General features: G+C 42.7%; 2 protein-coding genes across 2 annotated transcripts in view; both read right to left on the bottom strand.

Moving 5' to 3' along the window:
• The window catches only part of orb2, a 1,372,010-nt gene that overhangs the window by 682,214 nt on the left and 663,050 nt on the right, over window positions 1-26,746 (bottom strand).
• LOC135702963 (uncharacterized) overlaps window positions 1,118-26,746 on the bottom strand; it is an 87,023-nt gene continuing 61,394 nt past the window's right edge. The window contains exon 2 of the mRNA XM_065224039.1: window positions 1,118-1,192. Within this exon, the coding sequence (XP_065080111.1) occupies window positions 1,137-1,192 (56 nt within the window). The 3' untranslated portion in view covers window positions 1,118-1,136. The remainder of the gene's footprint in view (window positions 1,193-26,746) is intronic.

Genomic DNA, 26,746 nt, shown 5'->3' with positions numbered 1-26,746 from the left:
GAGTTTCATTCCGCAAAAAAACCATTTTGAAATTCGTGAAAAAATAAAAGTTATAGGTAAACATGCCTTTGCTATTTTTTTTTCTTCAAAAAATCCAACAAATAAGTAGCATATAAGACACATGTTGAGTTGTGACTGCGTTGCCCATACACATATGCAATTTAGTTATCCTTTAGCATGTTGTTTATTCGTGCAATATAGAAACAACTCAGAACAGTAAACCCAGCAAAAATGCTCAATGGGTCACATATAAAAAAAGAGTAAAAATTATAGATCTTGAACAATTTAAAGCATAAAACGTTCATCGCAAATGGAGTTTTGTAACATAGTCGAAAGAGGAGATTCCTGTCGTTTTCGGTGAAGATTTTTAAGGCATCCAAAGAAAGTTCCAGTGATTTTTTCTGAATTCTCAATGGAATTGAATGGAACCACCTCCGTAGACATTGTCAGAAAACGCCGCGGAATTCCATTGGAACTATCGTTACCAGTATCGGAAAACTTCACCAAAATCGTCCGCAAAGGCAGCAAACTCCTTTAAATAGACTGGAACACGGTCTGGAACGTGATGTTTTGCCTTTTTTGTACATGTCAAAATAAACACTAAACTTAAAAGTCACTCATCTTGCATTCTGACAGATGACATTATAAGTATCGCTGATATTTTTTATACCGCGGTGGGATTCCCGCCTAACCTTTCCTAATTAGTTCTATTTTTTTTTTAATTTATCAAGTAGAGATAACAATGTTTTCCCCCTCGCTAGACATATAAGAAAAGAATAACCTAACTAGGGGTGATGGACCTAATGTCGGCCTAAATGCCCCTAATTTGGGCCCATACATTCAGCAATCAACTACATTTTCAATAGCAACCAAAAATATCCATTAGTACCATCCCAATGCCGCGTTCATTTAGATACAATTGAAAAATAGCAGATCTTTAGCGATGAGCCCAATTTTAGATCCATAGACCAACATTAGAGCCATTTCCCCTCATATAAAAAAAAATCAACAGGCGCATGTATGTTAAATATATTTCTCTCAGAATTTAGACGATTTTTACAAATGCGTCATCAATGTAGCTTAGAAAAACTTTGATCTTTAATCCATAAGTCCACCCTCAGGATAATCTTGAATGTTCATTGAAATGTCAAACCAAGATAAGGCTTACCGTTCCAAGTAACATGAAGCTCACCTGAAAATAGAACAAAAAATAAGTTATTAGAAATGGTCAATTTATTTCAGTCTCATCAGTTCGTTAATCACAATTATCAACCTCAAACTTCATCGACTTCCCTTCCTATTTAAAATACCATCTACCAGCTAGTTTAACTTGTCATAGTTATGTTCCAGAGTCCATCGGGACCCATCAAATGATCTTTATCGCTCATTTTAGCTCGTTAAATATTCATCCTCCCTTTTTCCCCTTGTCAGTCTGGAATTCCATTCTAAATCGTCACACACCGTTGTTGCCAGATGGGTTTTATAACCCTGAAATAGTGGGATACTAATTACACGTCGATACTTTTTTTTCTTCTGTGCCCCGAACAACGCAACTGGACCTCATCGTCTACCAACTACCGAAGTATTTCGTGTCACCGCCCAATGCATCGTCCAGGAACCGTTCACAATTAATTAATTCAAAATTGTTTATTTGCAAAACACTGATAATCATTTGCGATTACACGCCCCACCAATTAACACACTGATGTTCGCTTTCTCTTTCCATATTCAGTGTTTGCAGCCCGGTCCACTGACTGGAGGGCCGGAGGCCCTTCGCGTGCACGGAAAAAATAAATAATAATTATGATTTCAACATAACCTACAGCAGAGCGCTTACTGCCTTCAGGATGAAGTGCAAGTTCGAAACCAATTCGAAGCGGCGAAGGACGCGACATTTTCACAAACGACAACAGTTACACGCAAGCAAATTAAGGAACAAAAAATAAATGGGTAACTTCCGCGATGAAGGTTGTTGCGTGGGATTTTCGTTCTTATTTATTGGGCAGCGAGGGCACGGAATTCGAATTTGAATGCCGGAATGGAGTCTAGTAAATCACGGACGGATTACCTATGGAATTAATTTGCTGAATTAAATGGCGATTTCATTCCGAATGCATCCGTTAATTGATCGTTTAAATTATCGTCGATGTTCGGTTTACATATTCATATAAGTGCTCTGCAATTAACTGAACCGTAAACCGATAGCGACCGGTACCATCATTGGATTATGCAATTGAACTGGTCTCTTGAGGGTGAATTTTTGATCAACAAACCATCCCCAAATCTATTGCACACACTACGATTAGATAAGCCATTTGTAGAGATAATTTTGTCCAGATTGGGCGTAAAACGGGCAAGCCCAAATATGGATCAATTTAAGACAAATTTGCATAAAATGGGTCGTATTTACCCATGTCTGGGTTTTTTTTTTCCGCACCACGCTCAATCTGGGTAAGTGGTTATAAAAAAAACGCGGAATTCTAGGATCAGTTTCATGAATTTACCACTTTTACGAATGTTCTGGGTCTTCCGGAGGAACAGACTTCTGATTTTCCGGATGCAAAATTGTCCCAAAAGAAGGTCATCTATCTTGTTCATAACTTTTCAGAAGACACCAGGAAGTTATCTCTTCAAATTACCCTACAATAAGTGTTTGTCCCCAATTATCTCTAATCCCATATGCAGGGTGTCCATTCAAATTCCATTTTTCAATTCCCGGATTTTTTTCCCGGTTATTAAAAAAAACTCTACCTTAAGGGGAGGTTCGTTTGGATTTGGCCGAAAATCGTGCAAACTTTGCTAATTTTTTGTGGGAACACGAAAAGACATACAAAGTTGTGCTATTGAGTTTTAATGCCTTATACATTGATGACTACAAAATATTTTTTGTTTTTGGAAAATTCAAAATGGCGGCTTCAAAATGGCGGATCTCGTCGGCCTCTGCGCACGAAACAATGTCCCCTGTTGTCAATTGTAAGGCCTTCCGTGGTAAACTGATATGAGTAACTGTTATATGTTATGAAAAAACACAAAATTTTCTACGGCATATACCTAACCTAAACAAATTTTTAACGAAAAAAAACCTAACTTTTAGGACATTAAAAAAAAGGTAATTTTTTCTCATTTTTTTTTTACTTTGATCTCGTTTAAAAATTATAAAAAAAAACAATTTTTCATGCCAATAATAGGTACAAGCCGTAAATAAAAGTATTCACTTTAAAACTATGTTTGAATGAAGCGAATCGGCCGCTGTTTCATCGACGATCAGTAGCAACAACAAATGCAACCCCCCTCGCTTGCTTCGTTGCCAGATCAGGTTCGGCAACTGCATGATGCCGTGGCTGAGCTAATTAAAAAAGTCGACAATTTCTCTGCTAAGCCACAACGCAACCCGTCACTGAGTGCTACACCAGTTTGGCCCAAACCGGGTGCAAAGCGCCGTTGTGAAGACCGGCCTGATATTGACGTGCCAACCGTAATGGAACGAAAACAATTGACTTGAGTGGTCTTTCCGTTCCCTCTATTGCTCCTAGTGCACCTTTGGACAAATTCTGGCTATATCTTTCTCGCCTGAACCCGCTCATCACCGATAACGACGTGTAGAGTATTGTGTCACGCTTAACTGAACCTGTCGATGTGGTGCGTTTGTTTCCCAGAGGAAAAGTCGTATCCAGTATGACATTTGTGTCATTCAAGATCGGTTTGGATGCTTGTTTGAAAGATGCTGCACTCGATCCGGATTCCTGGCCTGCCGGATTACAGTTTCGCGAGTTTATTGATTCGGCAAAAAAAACTAGCGTGCTAGGTTTCTCCAGCTGTTGACACCATCGCCACAACTTCATCGGATCCGGGACACCCTAAAACAGGCACTAAGGAAGCTCCCGAGCCCCCCGACCCAGTCGCGCTTGCTGCTGACATCCGCCATCGTCATCGTCCCGGTCCTGTGGTCGGTGGTGGTATCGGGGGCTTCCGGCCTGCAACTCCAGGCGAGTATAATTGCGATTTCGAACTTTCGGTAGCTGATTTTCCTTCAACTTCCAGTTCGCGTAGTGGCATCTTGAGTGGTCTCTGGAATTACTACCAAAATGTGCGTGGGCTGCGGACTAAAATCGACCCGTTTTTCCTAGCTGTCTCGGAGGCTGCCCCAAGTAACAATCTAAATGCTTGGAAGATTTATTCTTATTTTATCATTGTTTTATCATAGCATCCCTTCCAGCCTGTGGTTGTATTACGGTTTTGTGTGCTTGTCATAAAATCAGGCCGTCAAGTCGTCTATAAAACTGTTTCATGACTACTAAATTAAAACTCAGACTTCATAGTTTTAACGGTAGCTGTAAGGTGGTTCTGCATCACTACTTATAACTGAAGAATAAAACCAAAACAAAACATACAATTATGTTTTATGGTACACTTTTTATGACCGATATAAAACTTGAAGCAGTCTTAGACTTTCATTAAAGCTTCATTACAACTATCATCTTTATCAGAGGCCTAAGATTCACAGATAAGAAATTTACTGCTTTAACAAAAAATACTCTGAAATTTTTTGTCATTATAAAAAACAAATCTATTCAGATATATGAAATGAAAACCCCTTCAGTGCTTCTGAACACGATGAAGATGAGACGATCGACAATATGAAACTCCTGGAGGAACTACAGTTATACGATCCCTACATAAGGCACAGTGCGGTGAAGGAGCTCTTAAAAATATTGAACAAGCGGCTTTCCGATACACTTCCGAAAGATCCACGAACCCTTCTTAAAGCAACGCCGACAGTTTCACTAAATCCGTTTGGAGATGGCCAGTATTGGCATCACGGCTTTAAACCTTGTATTGAAAAAGCTTTTAGTGGATCCAATAAGCATTTCTTACAAGCGAAAATAGGAGGATCGCTTGGAATGTTGACTTTTTGACAGGTGGTCATGGGCTTTGTTTTGTTTTGATTCGCTGTACCGAATAAAACCAGCAAGCTAGTTATATAGCTTAAATATAACTTAACGCTCTCAATTTGGACTACGAAATGCTAAGATACAACCATTAGGTTTATGTTATGCTATAGAATTCCAATCTAGGAGAATATGTTATATTGAGGTATTTTTAAGGAGTAGCAAGTTATAACGAAAAAAAATGTCGCCGTATGAACAAATTTCACACAGTATGAATAATTACGCTTTAATTGATAGGCAATAAAACACTTTCATACATCTATGTATAATTAAATAATATGTGACTGGTTATTGCTCAACAGTAGTAACAGTTTTGTACTAAATAGATAATCTTTGAATGACTCTTTAATGCATGGTGCTAATGCAGACAAATTAAAAATATCCCTATATTTTAGTATTCATATGGCGCACTAAATGTATGCTCCTATTTGGTATAATAATCACCATAAATATTGCACGGCATGCTATGAAGCATATACAGATTGGTTTAAAATTATAATAAAGTCGTCTTATTTTCAATGTACAATAATATCAGCCATTATTACCAACTGACAAGGATCATGATTTCACATCAAACATTGAAAGAATAAAACCACAATAAAATATTTCTCAATATTAACTATCATCCAAAAACCCCAACTTAAAACCTTCAAAGTTGTCAAAATGTTTTGCGTATCATGTTTTATCAACTTCTTCAGGAGCGATTTATGCGGTTGTAATATAGTTTTATGGTAGTCATTAGAAGGCTGTTAAAACTTTCTGACCTGGAGGAGGTTTTATGTTTTCATTTTTAACAATCACGGCTAGAGTGTGATAAAACTGACATAAATCCTATGCTCCTAAAGTAGTTCGCATATCAAGTTTTAATGACTGCATTAAAACTGGGCCAATTGGCCATGACATGGCTGTATTGCGGTTCTCAGGAGATTGTTAAAGCAATGTGGTCGTCAGTGAAGGTTTTATAATTTGGTTATATCAACTGCTATAAAACTTAAATAAAACAAAAATTGTTGCTTGGGTGAGTACGATTTGATTGTTCTGACAGAAAAGTGGCTGGATGACCGGATTTACTCACCGCAGCTGTTTGGATCGCATTATTCCGTCTTCAGAACCGACCGCTCTCCCCTAAACAGTCAAAAATTGCGTGGTGGTGGGGTTCTGATCGCCGTCACAACGAAACTGACCAACTATGTAAGTACCTCGCCCATTTCAAGTCTGCTAGAGCAAATCTGGATTGTTGTGGATCTGCCAAGAACCAAGCTCAGTGTAGGCGCAGTCTACCTACCCCCGACCGAAAAAAACGACTGCACGATCATCCATGAGCACGTTAATTCGTTGGGCTCGATTTCGTCTCAATTGTGCCCCAATTCTCCCGCTCTCCTATTTGGCGACTACAACCAAGCTGGTTTACAGTGGCGTTTCTTTGACAGTGGCACACCATTCATTGATCCTCTGCTATTGCATATGCCGGTTGCTTGCTGTGAACTTCTGGACGGATTTAACATTCATGGGTTCACTCAGGCGAACATTTTTCCCAACCGTAATGGACGTTTGTTAGATCTTGTTCTGGCAAATGACTCAGCATTACCAGACACTTCTGTTTCTCTACCGGTCGAGCCACTGATCGATCTAGATGCCGACCATCCCGCTCTCGTCGTGTCACTTAGTTTATCCACTCCAATTGAATATATACCGTTTTCCGAGTGCTGCTTTCTGGACTTTCGCCGGGCCGATTACACTGTGCTGTGGATTGTTTCAGCTCTGCGCTGGAAGAAGTTATTTTCCGCACTGTCCCAGCAAGACGTCCCCCACAGAAGCCTCCATGGTCGAACCCACGCCTACGTAAACTAAAACGTCAGCGCTCCACCGCACTCCGAAGGTACTGCAGCTCTCGCTCACCGTTCTACAAGCAACAGTTTAATTTCGCAAGTCGTCGCTATCGAAACTACAACCACTTCCTCTATAATCGGCACGTGAGACGCACGGAAGCGAACCTTCGGTCGAACCCGAAAGGTTTTTGGTCGTTTGTAAATTCAAAACGGAAATAATTTGGGCTGCCTTGTTCCATGTTCCTCAGCGAAAGTGAAAAATGCAGCTTTTTTGCTCGTCAATTCAAACAAGTCTTCCACGATTTTTCCGCTTCACCGACACAGGTGTTGGTCGCAACCTCCGGGATGCCACGTGATGTTTTTAGTTTTGCACACCTCACATCACTGAAGACATGGTGATAGCCGCAACACGCAAAATGAAGAACTCATTCGCCGCTGGTCCTGACGGAATTCCCTCGTTAGTTTTAAAACGATGTGCAGTCAACCTCTGCCTTCCACTTGCGCGGCTTTTTAATTTCTCGGCACAGCAAAGTGAATTCCCCTCCCGCTGGAAGCTTTCCTATCTGTTTCCAATTCACAAAAAAGAAGACAAACGGAATGTCGCTAATTATCGTGGGATTACCTCCATGTGCGCCTGCTCTAAACTTTTCGAGATTATTGTAAATGATGCTCTGTTTATGTGCTGTAAAAATTATATCGATACGGACCAACATGGTTTTTACCCCAAGCGATCGATTTCCACGAACCTGGTGCAGTTTACCTCTGACTGTCAGCGAAGCTTGGATGCTGGATGGCAAGTTGATGCTGCATACATGGACTTAAAAGCCGCTTTTGACAGGGTGGATCATGAAATCCTGCTTGCTAAGTTGGAGATACTAGGTGTCTCGTCTACGGCTGTGAAATGGTTCAGATCGTACTTAGTGAATCGCTCTGTACGAGTCAAGATTGGCGCGACGGATTCAAATGTTTTCTCAAACAACTCGGGAGTCCCGCAAGGTAGCAACCTGGGACCTCTGCTGTTTTCAATCTTTTTAAACGACATCGCTCTGTTGTTACCATCTGGATGTCGTCTTTTCTACGCAGATGACGCCAAAATCTACAAAATTATCAAAAGCCTCTCGGACTGTTGGGATCTCCAGCATATGCTATGTATTTTCGCTGACTGGTGCACGAGAAATTTGATGGGCCTGAGCATCGAAAAATGCAACGTCATCTCCTATCACCGTAAAAACGAACCAATTATGTTTGACTATGTGCTCTTTGGACGTTGCATTGCCCGTGTAGAACAAATAAAGGATCTCAGAAGTGCAGTTGTATGGTGCCCTTTCCAAGCCACTTGGATCGCTAGAATCGAATCTGTTCAACGAAAGTTTGTGAGATATGCTCTTCGTTTCTTGAACTGGCGTGACTCATCGAATCTGCCACCGTACGAGGAGCGTTGCCGTCTTCTGGGCATCGAACCGCTAGTGGTGCGACGGACGGTCGCTCAAGCTATGTTTGCTGGAAAGCTTCTCACGGGTGACATCGACTGTCCAACGTTGCTGGCCCAGCTAAATATGTATGCTCCTGAGTGACCTCTTCGTCCACGCGAATTTCTGTTTTTGGAGCCACGAGGCAGAAATTATACGCAGAATGAGCCAATTCGTGCAATCAGCCGACAATTTAACTAACTTTTATTGCGAATTTGACTTTAACGTATCAGCAAATGTGTTTCGTCACCGGTTTCTTGACCGTTTTCGTTTCGTTGACCATAGCTATTTAGATTAAGTTTTATTCATTAAGACATTAATTGTCAGTTGAATTATTAAATAAACAAACAAATAAACAAATAATAGAACAAGGCTTATCATTGACAAGAGCTCTCAAAACATGGTTCCGAGAAGAACGCGTTTAAAGTTTTTGGCGTGAAATGGGTCCGTTCGAGACGCTCTAACTTGAAAAATACGTATTGTATCGGAATATCCTTTGACACATTTATTCTACACATGTGTAGTTTTCATTTTATGTAAAAAAAATCGATTTTTTCGACAAAATCTTAATAAACAAAAAAGGTGATCAAAAATAACCCTTTAGAGATAACGATAAAATTTTGTCAGCTGAACTCCTCTACAATATGCAGGGCTGGTAGTGGGTATTTTATACAATAGTATTGACTACAAAAACGAAAAAAATATCCAAATGGTGTCTTTAAAACATTAAAAAAAAAAATGACCAATAGTGACATTTATTGATCGGAAAGATATTAAAAATATGGATCCAATCTGTCGTTGGATGCGATCCGCTTTGAGAAATATTATAAATTCCCAAACCACCATGAGCATTTTACAAGCTTTTTTTTTAAATAAAACATGTGGTTGAAAGATCTTTTAAATTTGTTTTCGTAAAATCAGTATTAATTGGATAATCAATAGGTTAATTTGTAACCTCCATTTCCTCACATAGTACTCATTTTTCTGCCACGATTTTTTGGAAACCAACCGTTGAATTTAGATTCAGATCAAAATTGGTTGAATTTCGGGATGTGAAAGATTGAACATAGAAATTTATTAGGAAATCTTGAAGATGAAAAAAAATGAGGTGCAGAGAAAAATGTTCAACGTCTTGGACAAATTTGTCGATTTTAAGACAGGCAATTTTAAAGATCTCAAATATAGAAACTGCTGTAAAACTTCAACAAAGACAAATTTCCATATCTCTGGAACCTAGACAAGTGTTCTGGATCGTATCAATAATTATCATTATTCTGGAACGAGGAATTTTTTTCTCGAAAAATCTCGATCTTCAAAAAAGTTGTTGGATTCTGGTTTACGTTTTAGAGGTATTGGACATTTTTTTGTTTAATGCTGGTACTTAGTAATTCACGATCTTTAATTCAAACAAATTAAGAAAGCGTAGAATAAGTTACGATGTGTTAGAATGTAAGTTCACAGTCCGAGAAAAATTTAATGTTTCTAAAATATAGAAAAGATTTCATGATTGTAAACATAGAATTTATCTAAAATCTGGAAATGAAAATTTGTTGATTCTGGACTTGTATAAAATACAATTTGATGGGCTTGGAAAAGAACTTCTGTAAAAAGAAGAATTCACTACATGATTGTTCGATGTTTGCCAATACTAAACCTTCCAACCTTCAAAGATTAATCGAAATTCAGGTCTTTGAAAAAATATCTGGCGCTTGGAAAGTTTCCTTGACCATTTTTCAACATATTACGCTTGGAAAACTTTCAAGACGACGAAGAGATATCGGAACCATAGTTTATTTTTTTTCGAAACCTCAGAAAATTTGTGATATCTCGAGATCATAGAGATGTCTAACCTAGTTTTCCCAGCTTAATTGAAACAGTTAAATATGGTAAAATACCCCAACAAGTTTTATCGCATGATAAAACCCAAATCCTTACTTGAAGCATAGATTATAATTTCGCTTAACTAATGACCCCATAGAATACAATGTGTAAGTGTGTGTAGTAAGGTCAAAATATGTTAATCTCAATTGGGGATTGGAATTGAGAAGAGAAATGCAAGGAAATTCCAATCATGACCAAGCATGGGAAAATTTATTCATTCGCGCGAGTGCCACAGAATCAAAATAGCCATCCTCACCTACAAACAGATTGCCGAACGAGTGTAAATTCTTCCAACCAAGTGACTCTGCAGCTCTACTAAGAACTGACAGCAATAGAAGGAAAGAAGGATAAGCTGAAAGGCAGAGTGAGAACCAGATTGAATGCGTAAAATCCGAATGCTAACGATTTAAATAGCCGAGTCAGATAGTTTTTGGCTCACTGAATTAAATCAGTTGAATTGGTCACAGCAGTTTTATGTTATTTGCGTGACGCTTATGTGTTACAGTATAACAGTTTTCTCGATATTAATAGCGATTTACATGTGTCAATGTAGGGGAAATGGCTCTAATGTTGGCCTATGGATCTAAGATTGGGCCCATCGCTAAAAATCTGCTATTTATTAATTGTATCTAGATGAACGCGTCATTGGGACGGTACTAATGGATATTTTTGCTTGCTATTGAAAATTTAGTCGATTGCTGAATTTACATACATTACATACATTTCCCCTATGTTTAAAGCTAGAAAATAAAAAGTGATTCTTTCTGCAAAATTCTCATTAGGCTCACTCAGCAGAATGCAATCGTTAAAGGCTCAGAATGAGAGAGGAATTATCCACACTGCTACATTCAGAATCGTTCATGTTACGCTCAGCTGTCTGTTTTGCTCAATTCTGCGTTCATCGAAGAAAATCGAAGCAATGCGAATACGAACGAAATCAGTGCGACTCGCATAAGCTGCTGTTCGTTTCTGATGTTGTATGCGTTTGAGTGAGTAGTAAATGCAAAATGGAACGATTTTTCCCATGCTTGATGATGATTTTTGAAATAATCTTAAAAGAATATTTAAGGATTCCAAGAGGATGATTTGAGAATGCTTAGGAAAATGCCAACGTATTTTTTTAAATTTATAGTAATTTTCAAACTCTCGGATCATTTGTGCATTATCCGGGTGAGATTTGAACTCATGATGTTGTAGTGAGAGGTATTCAAAGATGTCCTAGTCTTGGTATCTGGTTAGCACAAAGTGCATAAATTAGTGTTTTATTTATCTCTACGTCCGGTGTCGAACATTTGCATGTCAAGCATGGTCGGGGTTTGAAAGGAGTTTGAGACGGCATGAATCTGCTTCTCTATCTTGAAGTAGCTTCGAAACAGGATATGTATCGCTCAGCCTTTATACTACAACTACTTCATTCGGAAAACTGTAGCAAAATAATTCAAGCAATGACACCCTATGCATTCAAATGACACCATATAAAATTCTATAAATTTTGCTATCGTAGAAGGAATAACGACAAAATCTCCGCTTGATCCCGGCGCGAACAGATTGCGAGTGAGAGAAAAGAATAAAATGAAAGTTGTAAGCAAGAGAATGTAATGAATTATGTGCTATAAAGTTGAATGATTCCAAGTAACATTACAAGTTTAAAGGTTTAAAAGGATTCTTCAAGACCAAATGATAGCCTAAAATGGAAATTGTTACTTGAGATGAGTATATATGATCTTTCCCTGTCCAATTTGGGTTTCCCGGTTTTTCCCCGGTAAATCCGAAATCCCGGTTTTTCCCGGATTTCCCGGTTTTCCCGGTTGGATGGACACCCTGCATATGCTACGTGTATTCGTTAATGCTGGTTCCTATTGTGCGGTCCCTATTAACCGTACTATAGGAATCTTGACTGTACTTCATTCATAAGAAAAAAGTTCCCAGCGGCCAGTCACATTTACCTACCTTTAGCTGCTTTAGTTTGTTTGTCTCCATTTCTCCTTCTCATGTTGCCAAAAACGGAGGAGCAAAACCACCCAACAGGGGCAATATAGTGTGGGAACCAAACGTTGAGTATAATCATATGTTCCTACATTTGGGTACAACTAACTTACTTTAGGGTAGAAAGACCGGTTGACCTACTCTTGGCTTCCTGTACTATAGTGCCGAGATGAGTGAAAAGAACTTACTTTTGGGTATTTTTTTTCTTACCGTGTAGACGTCAAAATGCTTCCTTCCCAAAATACTGATTAACCCTCTTAACACCCTGAACCTGCTTATAAACTAAACTGGCCATTTAAAAATGGCTGTTTATTTTGGGCTTGCAAGTCAGAGAACCTTCTAGCTGGAACAATCTTGGGACCGCTCTTGACTGTCGGTATCATTTTCATTTTCCACATTCGCCAACGTCGGCCACAACTCGTCAGCCTTGGTTGCAGTGCGATAGCTTGCGGTTGTTTGCACCCGGTGAACTTGAAGCTACATCGAGATGCACACGTGTGAGTGCGGCTTTGACATTTAAATTGTCTGTTTGTTCAGAACGTTCTTCTAGTATCTAACACAAGGTAACACACGGAGTCCGACAAATAATATCACACGTTCTGTGTCGGCATTTGGAAGCATCGTCGCGTTGTTGCACTCACACGTCATTCACGTCAGTAGGCACCGTTTGGTTGGTTCTGTGGTTGGCAGTGTCCTACTTTCAGAATTCATAGTTGCTTTTTTTTCTTTTCTTTGCTTGCAAAAACGAGAGCTTCAGTTTGTGGCTACATAATAACCGATTTAGAGTTTGCCACGAATTGGATTGCCGCCCACTTGAGTGTTGTCCAACAAGCGTGTACGTATGTACGCTCAAGTGTGCGACGTTTGGGGGAGACTGGGGCTCGAGACTGTGACTCTGTGCTGAGTGTATGGTTGGTGAATTCCCATTTCCACTACACATAAGCAGATAGAAAGCATGTTTTCACAGGTGAGCGTATGTCGACCGCCGAATGACGATGACGATGACGACGGTGGCTGATGATGTGGCGAGGCACAGTATGCAAATATTAGGCTTTCATTGCAATCCACTTTTCTCCGGTTGTTGTTTAATTTTTGTTTTCCGTCCTTCGTCCTTTCTCTTCCCGGGACGGGGGGTTGTAGCACACCTCCACGCCTGATCCACAGGCTTATATTAAAACGCGATTTAAATGATGTTGATTTAGGTGTCTGGATAGTGAGTGATTTTGGTTGCGCTGAGCATACATTGGAAGTGGATTTCTATGTTGAGTTTCATTCTATTTGCTTCAGCATGTGTGTGTTGAATTCGCGAATGCAAATGAAGTGGTGTCAATGCAGACAAAGTAACCATGAGTAACTTACAGCGTTTGCATATGTTTCTTACAAGAGATGTAATGTAAATCGTTGCCGTATCCTGTAGCGAAGAAGCAATATTTTCACACAAAAAAACCATTACAATTTCAATGTTGAAGGAGATATCTTATAGACTCTCAAAGCCCCACGTCAAAAAATGGATGGATGACGATATGACGGAGTTATGATACTTCTAGAATGTTTTAGTATTAGACGTTGGGAGTTTGAGAGTGAATAGCCACATCCGATTTGAAGTGAATTATGTTTGAGGTGAATTTTTTTTTAATTTCTTTTTAGAGCGGCTTTCATCCTGAACGCAGGTTTGCCGATTTGAAAAAGTTTAATCGAATAAATTCTTCTTTTAAACACATTAAAAAATTTCTTCTAAGCATATCTCTGATACTTATTTGGAGTTCCAGCTTTGACTTGGTTGTCGTATATTGTGAGTAGCTGGCAAGATAGGTGTTTCACAGTCCGTGGAACAGAGCAACTTGAACATGTAGTGCGAGAAATTCTTGGTCTTGGTTTAGCACATTTCGGTGGGTGTCGTTGAAACTCTGATTTCCGCCATCGGTATGCGTTGCCCTAGAGGATGGCATCAGTGTCACAGCTAAGTGAACTAGTGTGTAAATTGTTACTTCAAAAATGGTTTTTTATAAGACATCACTTCAGATTGCAAAAAACTCACATCGATATATTCCTTTTATTATTTTGCACGAGCTTTTCCCAATCTGAATTCGTGTCTCAGAGAAAACTATTTTTGAAACTTGTATTGACTCACTAGGTCACTTTCACCAGCAGTTTGTCTTGCTAAGCTTGATATAGCGTTTAAGTGAGGCTCTCGCCACTGTTGGCGCTGGGAAATTAAATATGGGCCATTCCGCGCCAAGTGTCCGAGGTACGCGAAATTGACCTCTGCCGATTTGGACTAAATTTCGAGGGGAGCATTTTTTATTTTTCGTGATTTTCATGAAAGCACTACTTTCTTTTATCAATATCTTCGGAACAAATAAAGCTACACTATACATTGTAGATTGTCTTTATGAGAAAATTAGACAAGGAATCAAAATATGATTTAATTATGTTTGTACAGTGTCAGCCAAATATTTTATATTTGTGTTTAAAAACTTAAAACAGAATTTCCCAAAATGACTATATGTTGACTTCCTTTCTACCGTATCTTGCCGTCTGTGAGCGATACTCATCCACACAAGATATCTCACCTGCATAAAACTCTGCTCGATCTCGAACATTTGATTACGACATCGTAGTATGAAATTGAATATGAAAAATCGACCCGGTAAGATGAAATTTGCTGATGTCTGTATGTGCGTCTGTGGACGCGTTTCATCTAGCCAAGCTTTTTTCTAGATGGCTTATCCGAACCATATTGGTTATCTCGTTTGAAAGGCCGTATTACGCCATTGATCGCTATTGAATTTTTTTCGTGATATGACTTCCGGTTCCGGAGATATACAGGGCAGAATGATTTTAGTTAATGATTTTTTTAACTCCATCAACATGAAATTTTTAACAGTGGAAAGATCTTATCAATATCTACTTGTGAAAAAATACATACCGATCTAACTTCCGGTTCCGGATACAGGATATAATGAGTTTAGTTAATGTTTTTTTAAACCAACGGTACATCCCATCAGTATGAAATTTGGAACAGTGAAAAAACCTTATTAATATCTACTTGTAGAAAAAAAATCATACCGATCTGACGATTAGTGTTGGATGTAAATAATTCCATCGAACGTCATTTGCTAATCTGAGCTGACAAACGAAGTGGAAGCATAGCCATCGCTATCAGAGATGTTATGAACATAGGTAAAGAGTGAAAACCAATGTTTGGCTAAATCGTGGTGGAGGAAGTTTCCTCTACCATCGAAGAATTTTTGTATCCATAATTGGAATGGCTGATTATGGCTATTCAGTATGGGCATTTAGATAATCAAATTATAAATCTAATTAAAAGCTCTTGCATGTCACACTACTCTTAAATGTTTGTCCTCTGAGTGCCGTTTGTTTTATAGCCAATTATCAAACAAAAACTGTCCTGTATTTGGATGACAATCATATGGATGTTCATCATCTCACGACGAATTCAATCATAAGAAAATCATTCGAAATTCGAATGCATATTGTTAAAGGGTTCGAGCAATGCAATAATCATTCGAAGTATTACGGATGTTTTGGTACAGTGTAGGCAAGCTTTTTTCGAGATGACTTATCCGATCAATATTGTTGACACGTGCGTGTCGTATAACCCCACTTTGTTTAGTCAAGGGAAGGCTTACTGCTTTGTTTGGGTGTTATCATCTGAAGAAGAAATCGTACGCAATTGCATTGTGTTGATGCCAAGAGTTTTCATACTTTACAATGTATTTCAATAAGACCAGTTGGATTTGGTTCCTCTAAATTTGTGCACGGCTGATGATATCAACCAAATTATAGTTCAGTTTATTCTTAATGGCAAAAAGTGCGGGAGCTCAGCGATGAGTAAATTATCCCTGTTGTGAAGAAGAATGGAAAGCTACGCATCACCGGTAATTACAAGCCAACGGTAAATCGCCGGATGATTATCGACGAACTCCCGATTTCCAAGATCGAGTCCATCTTCCACCAAATAAAATGAGCCAGTATATTATGTCACCTAGACGTGACTGATGCTTACACCCACCTCCCAATCGACGCGGAGTTTCGACATGTTCTTACGCTTAACACACCAACACACGGGTTGGTTCGTCCAACAGTGCTTCAAGGTTTGTCCAATGTCAATAGTCTTTGAAGAATGAAGCACCACGGTTTACGTCTAAATCGCTCGAAGTGTGTCTTCGCAACCCCGGTACTCGAATGCCTGGGTCATAAAATCGATGCAAACGGGTTGAACAAATCTGACCAACACATCGAAGCCATACGTAATACGAATACGGATGAGCTACAGCTGTTTTTGGGAAAAGCCACTTACTACAACGCTTTCATTCCCAATCTCTCCACACGATCTCGCTGTCTGCGTGACATGTTGCAAGGGGAACCTTTTGTGTGGAAACTTGAGCGGGTCGCAGCTTACAAAGACATCAAATCAGCCCTCATCTCTCCACAGGTTCTGATGCAGTACGATCCAGAACTTCCTTTGATTTTGGCCACGGGCGCAAGCAAAAGCGGCTTGGCAGCTGTTCTCTCACACCGACTGGGAAATGGGTTAGAACGGCCGATAGCATATGCCAGCTGTTCCATGTCTCCCACTGAATAGCGCTACCCACAGATTGACAAAGAAGCTCTCACCATCGTATGGGCTGTCAAAAAGTTCTTCTACTACCTATACCTACTCGCCAATTCACGCTGGTCACCGATAATAAGCCGTTGAGTCAAATTCTGCACCCGGCGAAATCGCTTCCAATTCTGTGTATCAGCAGCATGGCCAACTACACAGGAGTGGAACTTTGGATCAGAAAGTGGCTCCACTTGTAATTTGCTAACACTAGCGCACCTAGCGGTAGAAGGCATCTTGTGCCTGCAGTTAAGATAGGCAGCATGCTATGATAGTGTGAGTGCACATAGAAAGCCCGTGTGGAACGCTACCACAACACATCGCTTGTTGAGCAGAAAAACGAACACTTTTTGATTCACCGATTTGTTTGCACTTCTCCTTCTGTTCTGTGCCAACTATCCTGATTATTTGGCACACTTCAATTTCGATGTTGTATTCAAATCAACGAAAGAAAACGTCAATGCAGACTACTGCTCTCGAATCACACGAACACCAGCGAGCAGCGAAGTAAACAAACTGTCTTTTCGTGAGGGAAGAGATGTTGGTGAAGACGAGTTCGATCTGTTTACCCTTCATCAAATCGCTCAACTACCGATTCGCGCAGAGCACATGGCTCGAGAAACGCGCAAGGATCCTAGCACAGAACAGAAGGAGAAGTGCAAACAAATCGGTGAATCAAAAAGTGTTCGTTTTTCTGCTCAACAAGCGATGTGTTGTGGTAGCGTTCCACACGGGCTTTCTATGTGCACTCACACTATCATAGCATGCTGCCTATCTTAACTGCAGGCACAAGATGCCTTCTACCGCTAGGTGCGCTAGTGTTAGCAAATTACAAGTGGAGCCACTTTCTGATCCAAAGTTCCACTCCTGTGATCCTAGGCTTGGTAAGATCGTTCAGCTGTTGGAAGCCGGCACCGATCTGTCACGATCTGGCTACAAAGCACCGGAGGCAAAATACTCGCTTGCTGCAAACTGTTTACTATTTGAGCATTCAGGAGTGGTTGTACCGTCCGTTCTCCGTACGTCAGTATTAGAGGATCTCCACGTAGCACACATTGGTATTGTGAAAATGAAAGGACTCGCTCGTTCGTTTGTTTACTGGCCGGGAATCGATGCAGATATCGAAAGAACAGTGAAATCATGCTCTGAGTGTGCTCGCCAAGCGCACGCTCCACCCAAGTTCAGCGAACATCACTGGCAGTACCCCAAAGGCCCCTGAGAGAGGATACACGTTGATTACGCAGGTCCGGTGGCAGGTTCGATGCTGCTAATTGTAGTCGACGCGTACAGCAAATGGTTGGAGGTCAAAGTCACCGCCTCTAAAGGGTGATACGGTCAAAATTTGGTCAATATCAACTTGACGTATTTCTTTCAATTTTGCATTTAAAAAACCTTAACACCCCTCATTTTGAAGGTGTGTGTGTGTAGAATGTTGCTTGTTGGCTGTCCCAGTGGACAGCACGCGCCCTTTTTAAATGCACAGCCCTGCCCCCACCGTGCCGGCGGCACTGATGCAAGGTGACAGCGAAGCTGTCCGTCAACGATCGTACATAGCGTATGTAGGAAGAAGAAGAAAAAAAACAACAAAATCCAAGTGGCTGCACACGCGATTATAACCGTTCTTAAAGTTAGTGATTAAATCTATCCCTAATTCTATACCTAAATCTAAACTATCTACTATTGAATTCAGTGCTAAAATCTATTATCAACCATTTCTACGAGCTACACCTAACCTACATTCCTAAAACTAAAGCGAACTCGCAAATTCCATCTCTACCTCCTATGACCCATCCGGAACTACACTAGGGGAATTAAACGTAAGTCACACAGAACTTATTATAAACCACTACTACATACACACTCTTATTTACGCTACCAATTATGTTATACACTATGCTAACAATCTTGTGCTTCTATATATACATCCAACCAAACAGGATTTTAAAAATCTCCCAATAAAGAGCCGTGTAACACATATTGCTCTGGAGGTTATTAAACCGGAAGAATCTCCCCTGCAGTCAGTCGGAACTAATTTCGACAAGTTTTTAAAATCGTTTACGTGAACGATGTCGGGTCGGAAAAACGGAAAAGATGGTCAAAGCGGTTCCAAAGGTTCTAAAGGTGCGCGGTCGAAGCAATCGAAAGTGATCGATTTGAGTGGTGAGAATAGTTTAGTGGTGGTGGTCACGGAAGGAGACAAGCAAGTTCCGGATCAAAGCTGTACGTTCTGTCAGAAGCTAGACGACAACGACATGGTTCAATGCGACAGGTGCGATAGATGGATCCATTTCGCGTGTGTTGGGGTCACCCAAGAAGTCGAGAATGTCAGCTGGTGTTGCCCCAAATGTGTTGCTGCAACCGGGGCTCAGCCGTCCTCGTCATCTGCCGTAAATCCCCCACAATCCACTTCAGGAAATCGCGTAGAGCATTTGAAGAAACAGTTCAACTCTCTCGGAATTAGTAAGCCTTGCAATACGCTGTCGGAGCCGTTAGGAGAACGACCGGCTGATGATCATGGAGTCATGAACTATAGTAAAAAGGCATTCTCGTTGAAATCGTCGTCATCACGAAGATCTGTTCTGGCACTACAGCTTCAGCGGCTAGAGGAAGAACGAGCATTTGAGCAACAACAGGCAGAAAAGCATCGGGCCTACCTTGACAAGAAGTACGGCTTATTGGAGCAGTTGCAAAGTGAGGCCGAATCCGAGTGCAGTGAATCACAGGATCGAGTCGAACAATGGGTTCAAGAAGCAAGCCATATTCGCTCGGACGATGAATTGCATCCCCCAATGGCTGAAATCTTTGATCCACAGAGGCATTCTACAAAGAACTTCTCAGGACAAGTTCAAGCTGGTTCATATATACCTGCAATCCAGTCACGCTCAAACAAGTTGCGGAATGAGACGCTCAGAGAACACTGTGATCATCCTGTTCGATCTTTAACGAGAGGTAATGATCTGGCAGATTATCATGTGCAACGTAGTCAACAACAACGAACCGACAGAAGAACCGAGTGCCAGTCAGGATGCCCAGAACAAGACCTCGAACCGTTTTCGTTCCGTCCTCTTGCGAGAGGGACTGGGCTTGTTGAATCCGGCGAGCAACACAGTCAACAGCAACGAAGGACAAGAGACGCAAATCTTCAGTCAGGACGCCAAGAAGAGGACTTGGAACCGTTTTCGTTTTCCAGACAGCAGCTAGCAGCTCGCCAAGGCATATCCAAAGAATTGCCTAAGTTCTCCGGCAAGTTCGAGGAGTGGCCGGTATTTATGTCCATGTTCGCCAGTACTACAAGTATGTGCGGCTTCACGAACGAAGAAAACCTTATCCGGCTCCAAAGATCCTTAGAGGGAAAGGCATACGATACGGCGCGCAGTCTACTGATGCATCCATCGAACGTTCCGGCGATCATCCGAACTCTTAAGATGCGATTTGGACAACCTGAAGCCGTCGTTCACTCATTGATCCTGAAGGTGAATGCACTTCCGGCGGTACGAGAAGACCGACTAGAAACGTTGGTAGAATTCGCAGTAAACGTGCAGAATTTCTGCGCTACCGTGGATGCATACGAGCTCGAAGATTACATGTACAACGTCTCTCTCCTCCACCAACTGGTGAACAAGCTGCCGTCATCGCTCAAACTAGACTGGGCACATCATCGACAAACCCTGCCACGAGCCAACCTGGTAACCTTCGGAAACTGGCTATATTCACTGGCGGAGGCAGCCAGCACCGTCGTGATCCCAGTCGATTCAAACGATTCGAAGTCATTACGTAACGAAGGGCGAGGAAACAAGAAGTCAAACGTATTTTTGAACGCTCACTCCGAAACAGTTCCCGAAGCTACCAGCCAATCGAATCCCAAACCCAATGCGACTTCGAAACTTAACAGCAGCACGCCAGCCTTGAAAAGGTTGGCTCCCGTTACAGAATCCTGTTTAGTCTGCAAGGGTGGATGTAAAGTTGCGTCTAAATGCAAGCAGTTTCTCGAACTATCCAGGGAGTCTAGATGGGCCATCGTGAGGGAGTTTGGACTATGCCGAAAGTGTTTAAACCGGCACAAAGGAGAATGCAAGGCTAAACCGTGTGGACGAAACGGATGCACATATAAACACCACGAGCTGCTTCACAATGACAAGAAAACTTCCAATCAAATCGCTCCTGCGCCATCTACATCCACAGCTCACGATGAAAGAGCAACATCATCTGTAGTGACCGCTCCAACGCACGACTGCAACACTCACCAGACAAAATCAAGTGCAGTGTTATTCCGATATCTTCCCGTGGTACTGCGTGGACCTCAAGGCTCCATTCACACCTACGCGTTCCTTGATGAGGGGTCCCACCTAAGCCTGATAGACCAGGAATTGGCGGACCAACTGAATCTAAAGGGTACCACAATACCGCTATGCCTCCGCTGGACAGGCGGAACGCAGCGCCGTGAAAAAGACTCACAATCAGTCACTTTCAACATCTCCGGAACAGGCAGAATGGCTCAGAGCTTCCAGCTTACCGGAGTAAGAACCGTGGAAGAACTGCTACTACCACATCAGACGCTAAACGCAGATGACTTGAGACAACGATATTCCTATCTCCAAGGCCTTCCCATCGACTCTTACTACGATGCACGGCCAAGAATCCTCATCGGTATGAAACACGTTCAAGTCAGCTTGGTGTTGAAAAGTAGAGAAGGAAACGTCGGGGATCCAGTTGCGGTCAAAACACGATTGGGTTGGACGGTTTGCGGTGGAAGAAATGTAGAAAGCGACAACATAGGCAATCTCGTTCACTACACCTTCCACGTTTGCTCATGTGAGCGAACGAAAGACGATGAGCTGCATCAGGCTGTGAAGAATCATTTCTCCCTAGAGAACCTCGGCATTACGAAACCGGAGAAGCTTCTTCTTTCGACCGAAGACCAACGAGCACAGGATCTTCTGAGGCAGCTAACGTCTTACGATGGTGAGCGGTATACAACAGGGCTTCTATGGCGTCACAACAATGTTCGCCTTCCAGACAACTACGCTATGGCCCTTCGAAGGCATCAATCCTTGCAACACCGGCTCACCAAAGACCCAGAACTGGCCGAAAAACTGAATCGAATGATGGAGGATTACGTTTCGAAAGGTTATGTCAGGCAGCTCTCAGAGAGTGAACTCAGTATGCGGTACCCCAGAGTGTGGTATCTTCCGGTATTTCCGGTGATGAACCCGAATAAGCCACGAAAGGTGAGACTTGTCTGGGACTGCGCAGCATGCTCCTTCGGTATTTCGCTGAATTCCACCCTACTTAAGGGCCCTGATCAACTCTGCTCACTACTGTTCATCCTGTTGCAGTTTCGAGAGAATCCAGTGGGTCTTACCGGGGACTTACGTGAAATGTTTCACCAAGTGGGAATCCGAGTCGAGGATCAACAGTGCCAGCGGTTTCTATGGTGGAACGAAAAGGGAGAAATCGTTGTTTACGTGATGCAGGTCATGACCTTCGGGGCCTGCTGCTCGCCCAGCTGCGCGCAATATGTCAAAAACCTGAATGCGGAGCGGCATGCAGGTGAGTACCCAAGAGCAGCCGAAATTATCCAGAAACGGCACTACGTGGATGATATGCTCGTTAGCCTGGAAACCGAGGAGGAGGCAATACGAATCGCAAGGGAAGTGAAGCACGTACACCAACAAGGTGGTTTTGAAATCCGTAATTGGATTAGTAATTCGCCGGCAGTCTTAAGAGCCCTTAGGGAAGAAAGAACGGACGAAAAAGATTTGGACCTTACGCCAGAAATCAGCACGGAGAAGGTTCTGGGCATGTGGTGGTGCACCGCATCTGACACCTTCACCTACAAGGTCGGGTGGAACCGCTACGATCGCGCCCTTCTGCTGGGTCAAATTCGCCCAACTAAACGAGTTGTTCTACGGGTGCTAATGTCGATGTTCGACCCTCTCGGGCTGATCAGTCATTTCCTTATGTTCCTGAAGGTCCTCTTACAAGAAGTATGGCGCTCAGGGGTGCAGTGGGATGAAGAAATAACTGACGATGCGTTTACGAAGTGGCAACAGTGGTTGAAGGTATTGCCTCAGGTCGAGCAAGTCAGAGTTTCCCGTTGCTACCGATCGCTATCCTACGACTCAGCTGAGGAAGTAGAGCTCCACGTATTTGTTGATGCTAGCGAAAACGGTATCGCTGCTGTCGCATTTTTGCAATTCATCAAAAACAGCTCCGTCGAATGCTCAATAGTCGCCGCGAAGACCAGGGTAGCACCACTAAAATTTGTATCGATTCCACGTTTAGAATTACAGGCTGCAGTCGTTGGCGCCAGGCTGTCGAGGACGATAACGGATGCCCTGTCCATCGACGTAGCCAGGAAGTACTACTGGACAGACTCTCGGGACGTACTGTGTTGGCTAAACTCAGACCATCGACGGTACACACAATACGTAGCGTTCCGTGTAAGTGAGATTTTGGATCTTACCGAGGCAAACGAGTGGCGCTGGGTGCCATCTAAGATGAACGTTGCAGATGACGGTACCAAATGGAGCTCCAAACCCGATCTTACACCCGAAAGCAGATGGTTTGTAGGCCCAGACTTCCTACAGCGGCTGGAAGCGGATTGGCCTCCACAGCTAACGAAGAGCAGAGCAACAGAAGAAGAACTTCGTCCTAACCTGATGGCGTGTCACACTTCATGTGAACCTACAATAGATACCAAAAACTTCTCTAGCTGGAAGCGTCTACTTAACGTTGCTGTCCTCGTCCTCCGCTTTCCTGTCAACTGCCGCAAAAAACTCTGCAACGAAACAACTGTCACTGGACCACCAACTACAGAAGAACTGATATCAGCTGAAGCCTTTCTTCTACGATCTGCTCAACGCGAGGGTTATCCGGAAGAGTCCGCATATCTAAATAAAGCACAGAAAAACTGCGTCAGATCGAGCACAGTGCCGAAGCAGAGTAGCCTGTTCCAGCTAATGCCTTGGTTAGATAGCAGAGGTATCATGCGGATGCGAACAAGAATTGGAGCCTGTCACTACGCAACAGAAGACGCAAAGAAACCAATAATTCTTCCACGTGATCACCCCACTACCAACCTACTGATTGCACACTACCATCAACGATTCCATCACCAAAATCATGAGTCAGTAATCAATGAAGTTCGGCAAAGGTTCAACATTCCGCGCATCCGTGCTGCATACGCCAAAGTTAGGAAGAACTGCCAACGATGCAAAAACGATCACGCTTCACCGAAACCGCCGATCATGGCTGATCTTCCACCAGCGCGTCTAGCCGTGTTCTCGCCACCTTTCACGCATACAGGCCTTGACTTTTTTGGACCGATTGAGGTCTCCGTCGGAAGGCGCATCGAAAAACGTTGGGGAATGCTCGCTACGTGCCTAACTATTCGTGCAATCCATATTGAGGTGGTACACTCACTGAGCAGTGATTCCTGCATAATGGCGATTCGCAATTTCATCGCCCGCCGAGGTACGCCCAGAAGGATCTACTCCGATAGAGGCACGAACTTCATAGGGGCGTCACGTCAACTGGAAGAGGCCGCCACAGTGGTGAACGTGGACGAAGTGATGAAGGAGTTCGTTACTGCCGAAACAACGTGGTCATTCAACCCACCGCTCGCTCCACACATGGGTGGCAGTTGGGAGCGGTTGATAGGTAGTGTGAAGCGGAACCTTCAGAAGATCAACCCCCCACGAAATCCAACCGATGAAGTTCTACGGAATCTGTTGGTTGAGGTCGAAAACATAATCAACTCCAGACCACTAACTCACGTCCCAGTTGATGACGACAGTGCCCCCGCTCTAACACCGAACCATTTCCTTCTTGGCTCTTCAAATGGAATCAAGCCGTTTTCCACCATCGACGATAGCAACGCTGCCCTCCGGCAGAATATCTTAGCGTCGCAAGTACTGGCCAATCAGTTCTGGCGGCGTTGGTTAAGCGATTACATGCCAGAAATCACCAAGCGATCCAAATGGTTCAACCGAACCGACCCAATAACCGTTGGCGACGTCGTTGTGGTTGCCGACCCTAAGCTACCTCGGAACTGCTGGCCCAAGGGAAAGGTCATCGAAACTCATCCAGGGAAGGACGGTGAAGTCCGCTCTGCCACCGTAAGGACCGCAACCGGCGTCTACGTTCGAGCGGCCACGAAATTGGCAGTTCTAGACGTTGGGCGCGATGGAGCTAAGCCAGCCTGAACGCTGGCGTACCTGGGGGGAGTGTTGGCTGTCCCAGTGGACAGCACGCGCCCTTTTTAAATGCACAGCCCTGCCCCCACCGTGCCGGCGGCACTGATGCAAGGTGACAGCGAAGCTGTCCGTCAACGATCGTACATAGCGTATGTAGGAAGAAGAAGAAAAAAAAACAACAAAATCCAAGTGGCTGCACACGCGATTATAACCGTTCTTAAAGTTAGTGATTAAATCTATCCCTAATTCTATACCTAAATCTAAACTATCTACTATTGAATTCAGTGCTAAAATCTATTATCAACCATTTCTACGAGCTACACCTAACCTACATTCCTAAAACTAAAGCGAACTCGCAAATTCCATCTCTACCTCCTATGACCCATCCGGAACTACACTAGGGGAATTAAACGTAAGTCACACAGAACTTATTATAAACCACTACTACATACACACTCTTATTTACGCTACCAATTATGTTATACACTATGCTAACAATCTTGTGCTTCTATATATACATCCAACCAAACAGGATTTTAAAAATCTCCCAATAAAGAGCCGTGTAACACATATTGCTCTGGAGGTTATTAAACCGGAAGAATCTCCCCTGCAGTCAGTCGGAACTAATTTCGACATTGCTCCTATTTTGATTTTGGAATTCACTCTTCAGTTGTCAAAATGCCGTCCAAGCAAGAAGAGCAGCGTATCAAAATTTTGCTCGCGCATCGCGAAAATCCGAGCTACTCGCACGCAAAGTTGGCAAAATCGCTAAAAGTTGCCAAATCAACCGTTACAAATGTAATTAAAGTGTTTGGGGAACGTTTGTCGACAGCCAGGAAGTCTGGATCGGGGGGAAATCGAAAACCGGAAGCCGCTGAGACGACAAAGAGAGTTGCCGGTAGTTTCAAGCGAAACCCTAACCTCTCTCTCCGAGATGCCGCAAATAAGCTGGGTGTATCGTCTACAACCGTGCATCGAGCCAAAAAACGAGCCGGACTATCGACTTACAAGAAGGTAGTGACTCCAAATCGCGATGATAAACAAAATACGACGGCCAAAGCGCGATCCCGGAGGCTGTACACGACGATGCTGACGAAGTTTGACTGCGTGGTAATGGACGACGAAACCTACGTCAAAGCCGACTACAAGCAGCTTCCGGGACAGGAGTTTTATACGGCAAAAGGAAGGGGAAAGGTAGCAGATGTTTTCAAGCACATGAAACTGTCAAAGTTCGCAAAGAAACATCTGGTTTGGCAAGCCATCTGTACCTGTGGCTTGATAAGCAGCATTTTCGAAGCTTCCGGGACTGTCAACCAAGAAATTTACGTGAAAGAGTGTTTGAATAAACGTCTGCTGCCTTTCCTGAAGAAACACGGTTGTTCCGTACTGTTTTGGTCGGATTTGGCATCTTGCCATTACGGTAAAAAGGCCATGGAGTGGTACGCCGCCAACAACGTGCAGGTGGTTCCTAAGGACAAGAACCCTCCCGACTGGGATTATGGATGAGCTGTTTTCCCGCTATGGAGCACCAGTCACTGTTGTATCAGACAACGGTCCGCAATTCACGGCTGCGGAGTTCAAAGTGTTTTTGCAGAAAAGTGGAGTCAAGTACCATAAGCTATCGGCACCCTACCATCCTGCAACAAACGGCCAAGCCGAACGGTACGTTCAGACGACGAAGGATGTACTGAAGGCAATGGGAACCACAGTGTCGACGTTGCATTCAAACATGAATGATTTCTTGTAGCAGTATCGCTTAGCTCCACATGCAACCACCGGAGAATCGCCGGCCAAACTGTTCCTTGGA

This window comes from Ochlerotatus camptorhynchus, unplaced genomic scaffold (genome assembly GCF_037179485.1).
Source record: "Ochlerotatus camptorhynchus isolate MF236.1 unplaced genomic scaffold, CSIRO-AGI_Acam_v1.1 ptg000203l, whole genome shotgun sequence".
In the NCBI taxonomy this organism is placed as follows: domain Eukaryota; kingdom Metazoa; phylum Arthropoda; class Insecta; order Diptera; family Culicidae; genus Ochlerotatus; species Ochlerotatus camptorhynchus.
This window is presented reverse-complemented; position numbering and strand designations above follow the sequence as displayed.